Below are 17,837 nucleotides of genomic sequence, written 5' to 3'. Positions count from 1 at the left end.
TACAATATAGTATCTTAGTTGAGTAAAATTTAGAAATGCTGTGAATTTCTATTGAAAGTGAAATATAGTTTTTAGATATATTTTAAAGCTTTCCTTGTAAATTAGATCTGTAGATTTAGATCTTATAATTAACAAGAAAGCTTTTAATTGACTAAGAGTTTTCTCTAAGTAATTAGCCCCAGAAACCTCAAAGATGCACAAGTTAAGACAGATCATTACAAAATACTCCTGCAAAATTTAATTAAATGTGTGATTTGAAAGTGTGTTCTGAAAGCCTTTAAATTTATTGAACACTATTTTTAAGCTGCCTTATTTTATTGGAAATTATCAACTTAAAAAGTCAAACATCTGAGAAGCTAGCATTTTTCTACACCAAATTTTGTTATTTTGAGAAGGAAAAAATAGTTTTAACTGCAACACTAGCACTCCAAAAACAAAAGTTAATCTACAATTAAAAGGCATGCACAAAAATTAGATCTTTAATATTTACCTATTAACTGATTATTTATGTTATATCTAGAAATTTCATCCTTTAACAATGTGAGAAGCACACTTTACAAGCATACAAAAGACTAAAGAGCTAAATAATCTGTCAGGAAATGGTAAAGATGTTTATAAATGTTGCTACGGTTACAAAGCAGTGGGAAAATGTATGAGGTGTCTGCAAAGAAAGTGAAGTGGTTTGATCATTAGTGCAAAATAGGCCATAAGAGCATCAACATGCAAAATTTTTAAAAATTTGTAAAATGCGTGGAGTAAAAGTATGACTTTAAATGCGTTGACTGGTACAAATAACATTGAAATATATTAGAATTACCTATCTATATAAATAGTATTTAAGGAAAATGTAATGCTAAAGCTAAAAAGTTAAAATTAAATCTAAGCCCTACATCCTTCTACAATAACAAATGTTGACCAGAGTATCCTTAAAAGTTAAATATAAATAAATTGTGTACATGCATAATTTTTCATAAATTTAGGAAACATTTTAATAAATAGTTTGGAAAAAATCATTTTCTTTTTCAATACTTGAAACCATTAATTTCTGTATATATTTACATTTCCTTAAAAACTTTGTTTTTCTTTAAAGCATATTGCTTAAAAAAAATGTGACTAGTTGTTGAGAATGAGATTAATAATTATGTATAAATTTAGTGAGGCTGAGCAGAAGTGAGTTTATGTTGAAAACCTGAGATTTGTGTTGTGTATGTTTGTAGTATCTACATAAGTTCTAAGAAACAGTCTTCAAATGACAAACTGCTGAACATGAATTTAAACGTCTTTGTACAGTAATTATACACAATAAAATAACTGTACATCTATAACGCCAAAGTTAAATTTGACAAAATTCTATATACAGTAAACAGGAAATGTACACATACTTACATATATACATAGCTATTTTATCACAAATAAATTGTATAAATTCACAAGTACATAAAACTGTATACTTTAGGTAAATATCAATAAAAGCATCATATTCTAAGTCTATGTTTGTAAGACAAGAATATATATATATATATATATATATATATATATATAAATATAATTATATATATATATATATATATATATATATATATAAATATAATTATATATATATATATGTATATATATATATATATATATATAACAGAATTGGTTCCGCCCTGACAATTATCAGTGATGTAGCTAGTCAAGATATCAATGATCCACCCTGATGCAGGTCTGAAACTTGAAAAACTACATGACCTAATTACCAACTGACCTATTTTCCCACATGACCAATTTCTCATCTTCTATTGCAACCCTTGTCATGGCCTTAACCAAAAAAATATAGTTGCCCAATGTATAGATCTTTATTGTTGTAAACTCCTTGATGTTTGCATCGCCTAGAAAAATAAAATCTCGGACGGTATTCTTGAATGTGTGAGGTGGAGTGAGAAAACTACTAGTCAATGCAAGCCAATGGAAATTTACCTAGCAAAAAAAACAAAACAGAAACATTTAAATCCTGTTGAACTGATTCAGCCAATAGAAATATACTTAGCTCATAAGATAACCACTTTACTTGAAGTTCGGGAGAGTTAAAACAGATTATATGTAAGATGTCCAGAGAAATCCATACGGAATCTATCTAATACTTAATAGACAATACAGAATTCAATGTAAGGGAGATGAGCAAGGAGGGCATCCTATTGAAGGCACCTTATATAAAATATTTTATTTTGCAAAAATAAGCAGCTGCAAAAAGTCTATCACGTTTCATGATATTTTCATTACTTTAACTAAGTGTAACTATAAAAATTTTATTATTTTTTTCCTTACTTGTTACTATCAAATTTCATGATTTTTTTCATTACAGTAGCTCAATCTTATTTCATGATTGTTTTCATTAATGTGACTATCATATTTCATAGATATTTTATTTCTAACTAAAATATCTGTAACCTTTGGGTAGAATTTGAGATAGTTTGAAGATTAAACAAGAATAGATCTTCAATATTTAAAATGTCAAAAACTTCCTTTAAATTTCAGTGAAACATATTTGAGAGATGAAGAGTTGAAATCAACTTTTTTTGATAATATAGGCTACTTACAAGAGAGCAAAAATTAACCAAAAATAAATTTGTACTTCACAGATAAATACAACTAGTAGAAATATTTATTTCAAAATAATAAACGGAAATTTAAAATGTTCCTGCCCCTATCATCAGATAATGTCAACAATGTGTACTTTATCCTTCTTTTAAAACCAAGCTGGAAAAAAAGTGCAACGTAACATCTGAAAGGAAAGTTCACCATTAGAAATATGTAAGCGCGGCAATTTCGCAGACTATGAACAATTCTAAATTATGTCATTATTTTACTGTAAGGATACAAGACTAAGATCATGAATACATTCTTAATACACTAAGCAGTGAATAGGGCTTGAACAGGAACTTATTGTTTATGTCCTGTTAAAAAATCTTTTTATTGGTGACCCCTAAATTGCTGTGTAAAAAAATGGAAATGGAAACCTTGAGAACATAAAAACATGAGATGTAAGAAGATGGCCAAGCTCATGAGCAGAACTAAGAACAAGTTGGGTTGCAGGTGTATCAGCAGCTGTTTTTAAACAATGCCAAGTCAGTTTAAGAATTTAACAGACTAACTTTCAAATTTTACTAAATAAGACAATGTTATGGTAAAAATATATTTTATAATGAGTTAATACAATGTATTTGTTCCTGTTGTAAAATAAATCTGAATTCTGTAAATTTTCTATCATTAAAAATGTTTTTTTTTAATGTATGGGTAATATTTCCATGTTCGTTATGGTCTAAGCCTAAATACAATATACATTTGCTTTATTATTAATTACTGATGATTGTCCAACCTCCCCACCCCCTTGTATGGTAACACAACCTTGATAAAGTAAATCAAAGGAAAATCTTAAACATGGATGGAATAGAGTAATTAGATGGGATGTAATAGAGTAATTGAGATAGGATGTAATAGAGTAATTGATATTGGATGTAGTAGAATAATTGATATTGGATGTAATAGAGTAATTGAGATAGGATGTAATAGAGTAATTGAGATGGGATGTAATAGAGTAATTGAGATGGGATGTAATATAGTAATTGAGATGAGATGTAATATAGTGATTGAGATGAGATGTAACAGAGCTGTCATTTAAAGATTAAGTGGCATGCCAGGATAAACAAATGCCAGACTAACTGAGGTGGCTTATGGCAGGGGATAGTAATCAAGTTCATGATTGGCATGTCAAGGCATAGAGTTGTCATTCTTGTTTGCTAAATGCATAGCTGACTTCCTGTGCTGTACAGAAAAAAATAGCTGCTTTATAGGCACCATACATGGGCTAGAGAGAGATAAGGGACAGACCCAACCATCATCAAATAACAGTGGAAATCTTCATATCCTTCAAGAAATTTATAAGTGGTTACATTTGTTAATATTATACCTTATGAGATCAACCTTTTATTTACATGTTTTTAAAATTCTTTTTGAAAATCTGATTCATTTTTCAGCTGATCAATCTTTAACTTTAGCAGAGATCAGCTTTAGTCCAAGAATTATTAACCAATCATGTGGTATTTACCATTACATTAAAGTCTGTTAATTGAGTCTAGAACATTACCCCTATCATTACCACCCTGCAGTTATCTCTCTTCCCCCCCCCCCCCCCACCCTCTAAATCTCCTCACATTTTTCCCTTTTACAAATGCCTATTATAAATGTTACCTGGAAAAAGAAAAACCTTCCATTGGGCTGGCAGTGTGCAAAATAAAATGTTTTATTTATTGGGGTAATACAAGTGATTACAGGCCGCTGTACCTTTAGAATCCTTAACTGAGAAACCTTTGTCAGTTCTACTGTTTTGCATCATAGTCAAGTGGTATTAATAAATGGTAGTAACATCCAATATACTGGTTGAATCCAACAGCCAAACCCAAATCCAAATACCTCGCTCTAACATATTTTCAAAGTTAGGTTTCTTGTTAGGATAAGTTTAGGGTCAATTTGTAATTGACAGTGGCTAACACCATGGAGGAGGGGGTAATTGACAGAATGTCATGTCCTGCCCCACCTATACTAGAGTACTTGGACTAAGGTTATGCTGTAAGAGCTATTATAAAAAGTAAACACAACATGTATTCACTCAGGTTTCCAGCTTGACTTTGGACCAACAACGCTGGCTTGCTCAACACCTTCTTGTCCCAAGTACTTACTTGTAAGATACTGCTTCAAATAGCAACAACTGAAATATAAACTCAGGAGAGAAATTAAGTTAATCCTAGCAGACAGAGGAGTTTTGTTATAGAAAAAAAAAAAGCATGAGATACAAAGACCATTAACTGTCACTGTATGTAACTGACTAGATGCTAACTCACAAGGGTTACATTTTAAGTACTTTCATACCTGATTAGAAAATAAGTATAAGACACCATTCTAGTATATACAAAAATATATCACGGGATAAAAAGTACATTATTGCACTATTCTGTTCATCACATGCATTATACATACATTGTATAATTCTAAGATAAATATATGTGTATGATTTATTTAACGAGCACAAAGACTAATTCATGTTCACAACAGGACAGAATTGACAGTTGTAGTCAGAACTACACATAAGTGTACACAACCTCACATACATCACAGTATAGACACACGTATGTAATATCATATTGACACACCCCCACACACAGTGTAAAACACAACCTTGTACACTAAAATACTGACACCCCCCACACAGAAGGTAAACACAACCTTGTACACTAAAATAGTGACACGCCCCCCACACAGAAGGTAAACACAACCTTGTACACTAAAATACTGACACGCCCCCCACACAGAAGGTAAACACAACCTTGTACACTAAAATACTGACACGCCCCCACACAGAAGGTAAACACAACCTTGTACACTGAAATACTGACACGCCCCCACACAGAAGGTAAACACAACCTTGTACACTGAAATACTGACACACCCCCACCCACAATGGATAAATAATACCAGCTTGTAATCCCAGTTTACTCAAATTCACCTTCCTAACAGCCAACAAATATATTTTTAGACATATGAATAAACCTAGAGTTTTGTATTCAATGCAACTATTTACCTTTCCATCAAATAATGGATCAGATCTTCCCAAAATAAAGTGGTTATCTCCCTCCAGTGTTTCTTCCAGACTTTTTTCTCTGGGGGGCATTTGAAATTTTTTTTTTGGGGGGGGGGGGGGGGGGGGCAGACACTAGTAAAAGTGTATGTTTATTATATGAAATCCATCTCGTTCGGGGGGCTGTAGACTTTCTTCGGGGGGTTCTCCCCTCCCACCCCCCACCAAAACTACTATTGTTTCCACAAATTTGAAAATTAAAATTTTAACGCAACTCAGAGAAGGTGTCATGCCTAAGCCAAATAAGAAATTGTGTTAATTATTTCCAGCATTGACTTCAAGTAAGTAAAAAAAAAATGGATATTAATTAGTAGAACAATACACTTTTTAAAAGATAACTGTAAAACTGTTGTTACTTGATTAGTTCAATAATCAATCCAAAAACACAACCAAATAAAATCTTGAGACAGGCCATTTTATACTTCTAGGTTCCAACCAGAGACATCTATGTCTATCATTTAATATTCATATGATAGTAGGCGTACTCTATAGTTAACAGATATTTTCCCTATCAAACTGGAATATATACAGGCAACAATATAGACAAAAATTATATAGTTAGACTTGCTTGTTCTTACCTCAACAGCAATGTGCCAACAACCATACGGAGAGAAAGAAATGTTACAGAGTGAGACTTGCTAGTTCTTACCTCAATAGCAATGTGCCAACAACCATATGGAGAGAAATGTTACGGAGTGAGATTTACTAGTTCTTACCTCAACAGCAATGTGCCAACAACCATATGGAAAGAATAGGGCTTGTAAGTCTCTTTGCTTCTCTTACTTAAAATTTTAAATCTCGTTAGCCAGGGTCAGGTGCATTCTCAAAGATCATCAGTTTTTACAATTTTAAATACCTTAACAATAGCGTAAGTAACTTTTATTTCTTTTTTTACCGATTTAATAAACATATTCACAATTGGTTTGAAAAAAGCTAGCTGGCTAGTATATAAGAAGTTGGTGACCTACTTACAAGCCCTATTGTTACGGAGTGAGACTTGCTACTACTGGCATAAAAAAGGCGAGTGGCCTTGGGTTAAAGTATGAGAGGTGCAGATAGACTGAAACACTGTCCCATAGAAGAAAAAACTGACTAATCTGATACCACATGTACACTAAAACTGGTGAAAAATGCTGCAGGATAATGTGTAGGACAGGGAGACAACACTACTGAGGATGGTTTTGGTTATACAAGGGGATAAAGACTTTTTAAACTGTATACTTCTAGATTGTATCTTGGCTGAAGCTATAAGGACTGGAGTTTAAAATTATATTGAGTAAACAGACAATTGATTTATGCAATATTTCTGCTTCAATATTTTTATAAACTATTCACTGTGCTGTACTTGGTTGCTGTTCATAACAATTTTAATTCTGCGCAACATTTCTGTTTTGTTATTTTATAGTGATAAACTATTCAATGTGCCTTGTTTCACTCCTGTTTAATTAGAAATTTAATTATTTTTCACAACATTTCTGTTTTGTTATTTCATAATGATAAACTATTTAGAATGCCTTGTTACATTGATGTTCAACAAACATTAAGAAAGTGCTTAATTTGGGTACTTGGAATAGAATATAGCAATATGTAATCTACAATTCAAATATGGAGAAATAAGATGTGGAGAAATACCTCATTTTAGAAAATAGATCAAAGTTTATGAGTTTATGAATTACTCTTTTCACTAAAACTAAATATTCAAAAAGCCAGTCTGTAGGAAAGATGTTAATTTTTAAGATTCATGAGACTATAGTAAACCAATACACTTATTTTTAGTGCAAAAAACAAGAGCTAGGAATAAATGGAATGTGGACCATCCATACCTAGTGCTAGCTTTATATCAAAGAACTTTTTTAAAGGACACCCCTCAATCATGACACATTGAAGTATCTTGGTGAAGCACAAATAAAAAGAAGACAGTGTGGTTTTAGCCATAAACGGACAGACATCTAGAAATGGACAACACTGTTTGTCAGCTGACAGTGTTGAGAAATATCACAGCAGATTTACTGTAGCCACTGGCAACTATAACAGGAATTCACTAATGTTCACTGGGGTAATTCATTAGGTAGTTCTATCAATGGATTTATTGAGCTAAACCAACACATCACACTGTTGCTAAATGCTCAAAACTCGAATACCAAACAGCAGACAAATTAACGCAGGATTATAAACTTGGCAAAAACTATTTCTTGACATTTAAATCAACTTCTTATTCATCCACCCCACACCCTCCTATAAAGTTGGCTGTATCAATGATATAACTAAGTTATTTTTAGAACACACTGGACTAGAAAAATGTGGACCTCTCAATCTTCACTCACTTCTTTTATACTGATCTTGGTTAAAAAAAATTACAGTAAAGGAGATGAAACAAGAATGACAAACTGTTGCCCCAACTCCTAGTGTGTACTTCCAGGTCTCGCCACTCTAAGAACCCAGTTGAGGATTTTAAAAAATGAACACAGCCCATTTTATAAACTACAAAACATCTTCTCTCATTCTCACATACTAAATCATGCTAAAGCTGGTCATTACGTAAAACTGTAAATGTCACCATAGACAACATTTGGCTCTCCGTCTTAAACAGAAATGTGAACTAACATAACCAATACAAAAGCTGGCTAAGGGAATCAGTGAAAAAAATTATAAAAGTAAAAATGCTGCCAGGTTGTCAAATGTACATGCTTGCAAATTTTGAAAACTCTACACAAATGTATTCCTCTTCAATATTACGGCAATATACTGGGTCAGGGGTCATCCAAGATTGCCCTACCCTCCCTCCCTCCCTCCCTCCCTCACCCGTCTTTATACATCACTTAAAGCTTAATTCTAACTTAAACTGTTTTTCTTCATAACTTTTATTTTCTATGTTACATTAAATTCTTAATCCCCCGTTTCCCATTCATTTACCTGGAGAAAAAAATATTTTAGTGAGAATAAAGTTGCAAGTCTTCAATGTATGCTGCATTCACTATTTTTTGTATGAAAAATAATTGCTATAATAGATATTTATGGATACAGATCAATTATATGAATTGCATACTTTAAATATAAACAAAGCAAAACAATTAAATTTAATTAATAGGTAGTTAAACTGTTATTTATGTCCTGAAGTAATTACGATTGGCTCTAGTATAATGTATTTCATCAGTCTAATTATTTAGTATGGGATGTAGTAAAATAAATAAACAATTATAAAATAAAGTTCAAATAATAAAATTTAAATACTATGAATCATATTTTAAATTTTTGTTATAGGGAAGAATAATTTATTTTAAAAACTTGGACTAGTAAATGAAACAGGACTACTATAAGAAAGTAGATTTAAGGCAAGAAAGTAGACAATGTTGAAGTTGTTGCTGAATGGAATGCTCTAGAAATGGTAGACACACATTTCATTTGATTTGACACTTAAAGGGAAACGATCAACTATTCACTTTCATCTGTACACACACTTTTCCTTCTTTGTGATACTTAAAGGGAAATAATTCACTTTATTTGTACACAAAGCTATGAGGTGACAAACTATTTGACATTACAAATGGTAGAAGACAATGTTCCTCCAGACTGTCTTAGGAATGTTGAAACTGACAAGCTGACTGTAGCGTCACCTGGCCTTTCAGGAGTAGACAGGCTAAAAAAGTAGAAAAGATGTTTTCTATGGCAGAAGACATGCATGAATGATTTTAAGTTCTTCACTTATTAAAGCTGCTTTTGTTTTGTGTGATCTCAACATAGATTATTGATAACCGTGACAATAGCTGGTGAAACAGGCCCACCTATGTCAACGTGGACCTCCCCCCCCCCCCCCCCCCCCAATTGGCCAAAATAGATAATAATGCCAAAAGGGACCACCAGAAAGAGAAGACATTTCAGCAAATGTAGACAATGGAAGGCAGCAAAAGATTGCAAGTGTTTGACACTGGTCTGTAGAGAAAGATCTATTTGACATGAAGGTAGAGGAGAATTTACTCACCTAAAATGTAAACAATGGGCTGTAGAGAAAGATCTGTTTGACAAGAAGGTTGAGGAGAGTACTCACCCAAAATGTAAACAATGGGCTGTAGAGAAAGATCTATTTGACAAGAAGGTTGAGGAGAATTTACTCACCCAAAATATAAACAATGGGCTGTAGAGAAAGATCTATTTGACAAGAAGGTTGAGGAGAATTTACTCACCCAAAATGTAAAACAATGGGCTGTAGAGAAAGATCTATTTGACAAGAAGGTAGAGGAGAATTTACTCACCCAAAATGTAAACAATGGGCTGTAGAGAAAGATCTATTTGACAAGAAGGTTGATGAGAATTTACTCACCCAAAATGTAAACAATGGGCTGTAGAGAAAGATCTATTTGACAAGAAGGTTGAGGAGAATTTACTCACCCAAAATGTAAACAATGGGCTGTAGAGAAAGATCTATTTGACAAGAAGGTTGAGGAGAATTTACTCACCCAAAATGTAAACAATGGGCTGTAGAGAAAGATCTATTTGACAAGAAGGTTGAGGAGAATTTACTCACCTAAAATGTAAACAATGGGCTGTAGAGAAAGATCTATTTGACAAGAAGGTTGAGGAGAATTTACTCACCTAAAATGTAAACAATGGGCTGTAGAGAAAGATCTATTTGACAAGAAGGTTGAGGAGAATTTACTCACCCAAAATCTAAACAATGGGCTGTAGAGAAAGATCGATTGGACAAGAAGGTTGATGAGAATTTACACACAGAATAGGAGGGAGATGGTAATGAAAGACACTGACAAATGAACCGCATAGAGTGGTATATTAACATAATGAACACTTTATAAACATTAGTCATAAATGTACAATTCAATCTTGTGAACATAGTGCTGCTCTGAAAAAAAAATAGAATTAGTCATAGCACCACCAGCCCTTGCTCAAGTAGGGACCAGCATAAAAAACATCTCTATACTGTTGCTGTGTTCAGATTGGGCTTGCATTACCCAAAATTGATTCTCCAGTAGATATGTCATTAGAAAGACAGTGGTATTGTATCAATGAAAATAGGGCTGATGTTGAAATACAGGTATGCTATCTATATTATACACAATGAATGAATGATAAAACTGATAACCTCTTAATAAACTAGAAAGATTAAATTGCTAACTTTTAAGATTTAGCCTCGCAAACTGTTTAAGAGAAATAAAATATATCTTGATATGTAATGACATTAAATAGTCTTATGAATCACCAAATTATTCCTTTCATTGCATGTAAATTCAGCTGCTTATATCAAATGTGTGTAGTTGGACAAAGGAGATTATGACCATTAGAAATTATTGAGAGCTGTGTATAAAAAATATTCTCACCATTACAACATACTTAACTGAGAACTGTGTAGAAATAAATGTTTGTTTAGATCAGTGGCAGCATTCCACTGCATGGAGTTTCTTTATGCAAATCAAATTTCTCAAACTAAAAAAACAACTTCGCCCTAAATTTTACTGGCTAACATCTACTCAACAGTACCAGCAGGTCTTGAACAAAATAGCTAATTAACACCAGTCAGTTAGATCCACCAAAATCTCCATCAAACAAGTAGACAAGGCCTAACTGAGGCAAATTGGCTGGAATGAAAACTAGCTGAACTTCCTTCACCGGGCCCATACAGTCAGAGGATATGGCAAACAAATGAGTGAAAGTGAACAACCAACAATGGGAAACTTTCAACTTACTATACAGAAGTGAAATAATTACCTTCTACTATCCGCAAAAATACTTGTTTATTTCAACGCTAATTTTCTAGAAAAGAATATTTGGTCAGACAGACAATCTTTCAAGATAAAAACACTTACTTAGTCTAAGTATTAGCTATTTGAAAATGGTGAGTGAATACTATAGAATGATGAATTTTTTGAAGTTCAAAAGTTTGACTAAAGGTCCTTCTTTTAGCTTCTAGTTAGTTATACGAGCTTATTTGAAACTACAGAATATAAGTTACCCACACGACCCATTTCTTGATTCAGCCTTTCTCAAAACTGGATCACTGCGACCTTTACTTTATCTACCTACATCTACATGAATAATTTTAGGTTGGAAACCACCCACAACAATCTAGTTTTAGTTACCCCCCTTTAGTCCTGGTCTGAATGTTTCAATGACTGGTTTTTTCATACCCTTTTATATGAAAGAAGAGAGACTAATTATTCTACACATGAAAATTATCATAAATTAAGAATTGTTGTATGTGTTTTTAACAGTGTGCTAAACTGTTTAGAATGTACTTTAGTGTTTTTAAGTGGAAGAAAAGAGTTTTAAGAGTTTTAATTGAATAAAGCTAAGACATCTTAATTAATGAGTTAATGAAAGAATCCAATCAATCAGAAGTAACATGACAAAATGAGAGACATAAAATGAATGGGGAAAGTTTGATCCAAATGTCCTAATTCTATGACTTAAGAAGACATAAACATGAAACAATTATCTGAATAATCAATATAAATGTTTTTAAAAAAAACAATGTAAATTGCAGTATAATAAACATTTTAAAATCTGTTGAGACATCATTCTTTTTAACATAACCATAAAATAACAAGAAACTTAATCAAGGTCTAAATTGTTTTCAATGTTTTTGAGAATCTTTCTTGTAGTGCTAAAATTAAACCTGGTGTTGCAAAATTGTGTGTTTAAGTATCCTTCTTAAAACTAGAAATAATTTTCAATCCTGACCTCCCCAACCAAACCCACTATATATCATTCACACTTTTGAAAACAATATTATACTTCAATAATAAAGAGGAGCTGCCATAAAGAAGACAGCTAACTGATAGAGTGACAGTTATGTGTAGTTTAAAACTTGAACGCTCCCATTCTGCTAACTCCTTCCAAAATACATAAAACTGATACAAATTTATATACATATTGCCAAGATAAATAAATTTGCCTAAGTCGGGATGTAGATTTATGAAATGTGTAGTTTTTAACGACAGATATGATCATATTTAAGTTCATAATAAAAAATCTCATCAGCATTAAATTAAAATTTTCATTTTTTTGTATAACATCATAAAATATTGTAAGATTGGTAAAATTAAATAACGTAAACTTTTTCAAACCCCAAATTGCGTTCCCTGCAAATGGGACAGTTCTGTCCATGCAGTCTTGAAGCGCAGGAGTCACAGCAGCAAAGATGCTTGCATGGAAGGAACACAATCTGTGATTGCTTTATTAGGCACACTTTGCAGTTGGCAACTGGAAACTCTTCAGGAGAGGAGTCTGATTCTGACGTGTGTTCAACATCAGATGATGACGTTGATTCTTCATCATCATCTGTATACATTTTTAAAAAGAAAAAACATAAGCACTTGCAACACAAAATATGGTGGAAAATTAATTATCAAAATAAAATAACAGAAATGTATCAGTCAAATAGTCTCAAAGGTCAGAAATCAAGAAAATATTGCTTACCACTGCCAGAAACTCCTCGTCTTTCTAAAACTGCCATTAAGGATTTATTGTGTCTTTGAAGATCTTCCACTTCCTTGTTCTTCATCTCCAGCTGGATGCTAATCTGTTCTAGCTCCTGGTTTTTCTGCACAATCATTTGATCTTTGTGTTCAATGATCTGAGACATTGAGAAACACAATCAGATACAGCTGTATATTTTAAAAACAAGATGAAAAAACTCATTAATCTTCATTAGACATTGAAGGCTATAATAGGATGTGTTACTTTTACCATGTATACTAGTAATTTTTTATTGTATATAATGTAATTCAACTACAGTTACCATATTAAGTTCTAGACATTACAAGTAATCAGAAAACAAAAGAGTAAAACAAAAACCTCCAAGAGCCAAAAAAAAAAAAAACATTCTACTGAAGAATGTGTGGTGCTTATTCAATTTTGTAATAGTATTACTAACAAAAAACTGAAGTCATTTTGCTTCATAATCGTTTAAGTTTTTTTTATGTTTTCCTAACATTTTTATTGTTTATTGTGACAAAACCTAGTGTGAACAGAATAGTGATCTCATTTTCTAACCTCACTCTGCTGCTGAATCTGACCAACAAAGCGCTGCTCCAGCTCTGTTCGTACTTCCAGGTCTCGCCACTCTAACTCAAATGTAGTTCTTTGAAGCTCTGATTTTGTGGCTTGGATTTCCTGGTCTTTTGCAAAAAGCTGCGTCTTGGTAGCTTGAATTTCCTGTTGATATGCTGCCTCTTTAACCTTGCTTTCTTGAATCTCTTGGCTTTTCTCACACAGTCGAAGATAAAGCTCATCTGCTGCCTCCAGAATTCCAGTTAATAAGGATGTGTTGGGATACCTACCATCTGAAAACATAGCAACACAGGAGTGTAAGTTTTTCTTCCCAAAGATTGATCTTACAAATATCAACTTGCATGTTATTTTAAACGTTTTAATTAGTAAGTCTATAAATTAGGTTGTCTATGATAAAGAAATCATTACATGAGAAACTGGATATAAATGTTGAAAATGTATGTTAGAGCTTTTTCATAGTAATGGACTAAATCATTATGATAGCATTGAATAAAAAACTGATCTATTTGATTTATTACCTCTTGGATGTTTAAATTATGGGTTTACAACCAGGATTAAGTTATTCACATCAAAAGTTGATTTATTTAATAAAGGTCTGAGTTAAACTTTAAACTTCAAATTTGACTATCTACAACAGACAGATTATATTTCTATTTAGAGCATAAAGGAGCTCAAAATTAAGTTCCATAAAGACCTCTCTCATCAGTCTAACTCAAGTAAAAAAAGTAAATTGACATCAGATATTGCTTGTATCTAGCCAATTAACTTCCTATAAAAGTAAAAGAATTTGATGATGACATGAGATATTTGCTCTATTGTGTAGTGACTCTCTAGCCAATTAACTCACTAGAAAGGTAAAAGAATTTGATGATGACATGAGATATTTGCTCTATTGTGTAGTGACTCTAGCCAATTAACTTTCTATAAAAGTAAAAGAATTTGATGATGACATGAGATATTTGCTCTATTGTGTAGTGACTCTCTAGCCAATTAACTCACTAGAAAGGTAAAAGAATTTGATGACGGCATGAGATATTTGCTCTATTGTGTACTGACGTGCCATGGCAGCATTGATAGCTTCCAGGTCAAGGACAGGAGATCCCGAGGGTGAAGAGGATGATGACGATGTTTCTGATGGCACTGCTGCTGTTGAAGTAGATGAGGGTGACAAACTTGATGATAATGCTGCAACTTGCTCTGAGAATATGCGAGGGAAAAAGAATCATGTGCATGTATTTTAAAACAGTAAAAATCATTTTTAAAATTGTAAGATTTTATATTTTTTAATCAAATAAATTAATATAATAAAGCATTTTTTAAATAGTGTTAACCTAAAGAATTAAAAAAAACCTTAAGACAATAGTTAAGAAAATTGTGGAGAAATTTACCATGAGATTGAATGGCTTCTTCAAAGTCTGCTTCTACAGTCAACTGAAAAGTAATTTAGATAAATTAATTTTTAAAATTAATTTAACTTTTCTGTTAATTTAATCATATAGTTAATACTGAATCCATAAGTTAATATACTTAAAAGATTTATAAATATTCAGTTAGCTGAGTTTGTTGAGTTTTATTTTGATAATTTATATTGTATTTTTCCCTTACATCTTCATCTTGTGCTTGACTAATGAATTCTTTCCCTTTGGTTTGCAACAAAAAAACACACTGTGGAGATACTTTAGCATGCTGTGTATCTGGAGATGCAGTTTCTGACCAGTTGAACAAACCAACCCCACAAGCATAGCATTTCACTTTGTCCATAAAACCTGAAATTAAATTTGTATGCAATCAAAGCAAAAAATAATTTATGTTATAATTTAATAAATTTACAATAAAAAAGACCCCCAACACATTAAGTAATATTATCATGAAAATGTAGCAAATATTACAAAAATTTGAACTGCGTAGATTTAAATATTAAGATTTTAAATAAATAAAAGGGTCTAAAACTATTTTATTTTAAAATAAGTATAAATGAAAATATCTTAAAACAAAACTTAAGTCACAAATAAAATAAAGGATGAACTTGATGCTAATTTAGAACAACTTTTTGTTTTAACTAATAGATTTTGTTACATGTGCATATTCATATTGATGATCTGATCCCCTACTTAAAATGATGTCATACCTCAGCCAATACCCCCCCCCCCTAAAAAATTGCAGTTTTTATTTTTGAAACATAGATTTCTTTCTAAAATATTCATTGGGCTTGGTCAACATTGAGTATGGCAGTGTTTATTACAATTTTTAAAAAGTCTGTAAAAGTGCAAAATAACAGCTAAAATTCTTTGTTTCAAACATTATTTTTAAAAGAAAAAAATGTATCATTATATTTTCTGACCCGCCCTCCCACTCGTCATAAATCATCACTAAGTCCAAATGCCATCCCCCCCCCCCCCTTAAAAGTGAGACATTGTTTATTGGCGACCACTTAAAAAGATTACAAAAGATCTTTAAGTGATTAAAAATATCATCCATCAATATTTTGCTATATATTATGCACACAAAATTAAAGTGCTTTATTGTACTAATTTCCAAAAAAAATTCTATATCACAAAAATCTCCTTTACTATTGGTGATGTTTACATTTTAGTTTATAAAGTTTTTTAATAGGCCAAAAGAATTTAATAAGTAAAAAAACAGGGTGTTAAAAATTATTTTTTTCAAATAAATCTATCTGATAATGTATTATTTTTTTAAATTCATTTATTTACCTGAATAGTAAAAACCAGCCTTTGCCATGATGATTGCTGGAAATACTAAAGCCAATAATTTTGGCCATGACTTAAAGGTTCCGAGACGAGCATCTTCACCCTCAAATTCAGGGTGCTTGATTACACATTTCATCTTAACATCACTTAACTTTGTGTTGTTAGACTCATTTAGATGACGTGCTCGAACTTTTTCTCTTATTTTTCTTTCAGCATCTGAAGAAATATTTCCAACATCAAACAAGCGAACGAAAGGGCAAAGTGGAGATTTTTCCTGGTGAATTGACTCCAAATAAGCAACATTTTCTAGTTGCATATCCATGTGAACATCACAAAACACGCAAATAGCATGCTTAGATGAAGCATCATAAATAAATCCTGCTTCCGCATATGCAGCAGCTTCTGCAGCCATTGGGCTATTAAAAGTTAGAAGCCTGTGACTTTCAAATAATTTTAAATAGCCGCCCTGCTTAGGAAGAAAGGGGTGCTGAATGTCAGGAATATTACAGATACTCAATAAGCTTGTAGAAGATGTTTCGGAATCAGGAAATAATTTTCTCCTGATCTTTTCTAAATCATTTTCGTGATTGCTGCTCTCTGTAAAAGCATTTTGCCTCTGAAAAAATAATGGAGCTGAAGTAGCTGGTGGAGTGTTTAAAAAGGGACATTTTGGATTCAGTGTTCGATGTACAGCTAAAGGAGACTCTCCATCCCAATCATCATATTTTATTCCACAAAAACTGCATTCAACCTCATCCGACTGATCTAGGTTTTTTTTATTTGGGCGTACAAACCCGGCTTCAGCTAATTTCAATGGTGAATTTGTAATAGAAAAATTATTTCTATTCGTAGCGGGAAGGGGCGATCGTTTAAAAGACTGTAAACGTTCAGAAATCGATGTCATCAATTGCTTAGCACACGGATCCATTGCAGTAAGAATTGTGTAAATTGCAATAAAATTACACTTTTATTAAACACTTGAAAAATAATGAAGCAGCCTAAAAAATCGCGCTTGTTTATATCATGTACCTATCGGAAACTACTACCTCGGCCATTTGTTTACTAGGGGATGAAACAGTGACGTCCCTTGACGAATGAACCTTTTTGTGAGCCTATGTTACTACTGTAAAGACCAAACGTTATTTATTTTGTTGTTGTTTTACTTGTTTGTTTTGGCGATTTATAGTCTTATAGCACTGATGATTTTCTTCGTTTTCATTTTAAAAGCCTGTACTTTCATATTTAGTTATTTTAACCGTTTATAGTACTTAAAACTTAATATAGAAATCTAACTCGCCTGGATGCGGTGATTTATTTTATTAAATAATGCTGAAATGTTGAATGCGGTGGGGGTGTTCCGTCTCTATAAAGCTTTGATAAAATTGAGTATAATTTTATGTAAAATACACATTTACTGGGAGCTGAGGTTG

At 32.2% G+C, this 17,837-nt stretch overlaps 1 protein-coding gene across 1 annotated transcript; it reads right to left on the bottom strand.

The window, feature by feature from the left end:
- Positions 1 to 12,725: 12,725 nt before the first annotated feature.
- On the bottom strand, positions 12,726 to 17,454 carry LOC131955309 (baculoviral IAP repeat-containing protein 3). The gene is made up of 7 exons (XM_059319390.1): positions 16,411 to 17,454; positions 15,302 to 15,462; positions 15,085 to 15,127; positions 14,696 to 14,893; positions 13,679 to 13,968; positions 13,103 to 13,259; positions 12,726 to 12,964 (listed from the first exon to the last, which is right to left on the bottom strand). Exons 1-7 carry the CDS (start codon positions 17,333 to 17,335, stop codon positions 12,726 to 12,728), a joined length of 2,013 nt encoding a protein of 670 aa, XP_059175373.1. The 5' UTR covers positions 17,336 to 17,454.
- Positions 17,455 to 17,837: the final 383 nt, after the last annotated feature.

The sequence above is a fragment of the Physella acuta genome, unplaced genomic scaffold, assembly GCF_028476545.2.
Source record: "Physella acuta isolate Inbredline_101_S28 unplaced genomic scaffold, ASM2847654v3 ptg001063l, whole genome shotgun sequence".
Classification (NCBI taxonomy): Eukaryota; Metazoa; Mollusca; class Gastropoda; family Physidae; genus Physella; species Physella acuta.
This window is presented reverse-complemented; position numbering and strand designations above follow the sequence as displayed.

Coding starts and splice junctions, on each gene's coding strand:
- LOC131955309 (XM_059319390.1), bottom strand. CDS start 17,335: ATGGATCCGTGTGCTAAGCAATTGATGACATCGATTTCTGAACGTTTA. Junction 14,894..15,084: donor AGAAGCCATTCAATCTCATG/GTAAATTTCTCC, acceptor GCATATTCTCAG/AGCAAGTTGCAGCATTATCA. Junction 13,969..14,695: donor CAAATTCTTTTACCTTTCTA/GTGAGTTAATTG, acceptor CTATGTTTTCAG/ATGGTAGGTATCCCAACACA.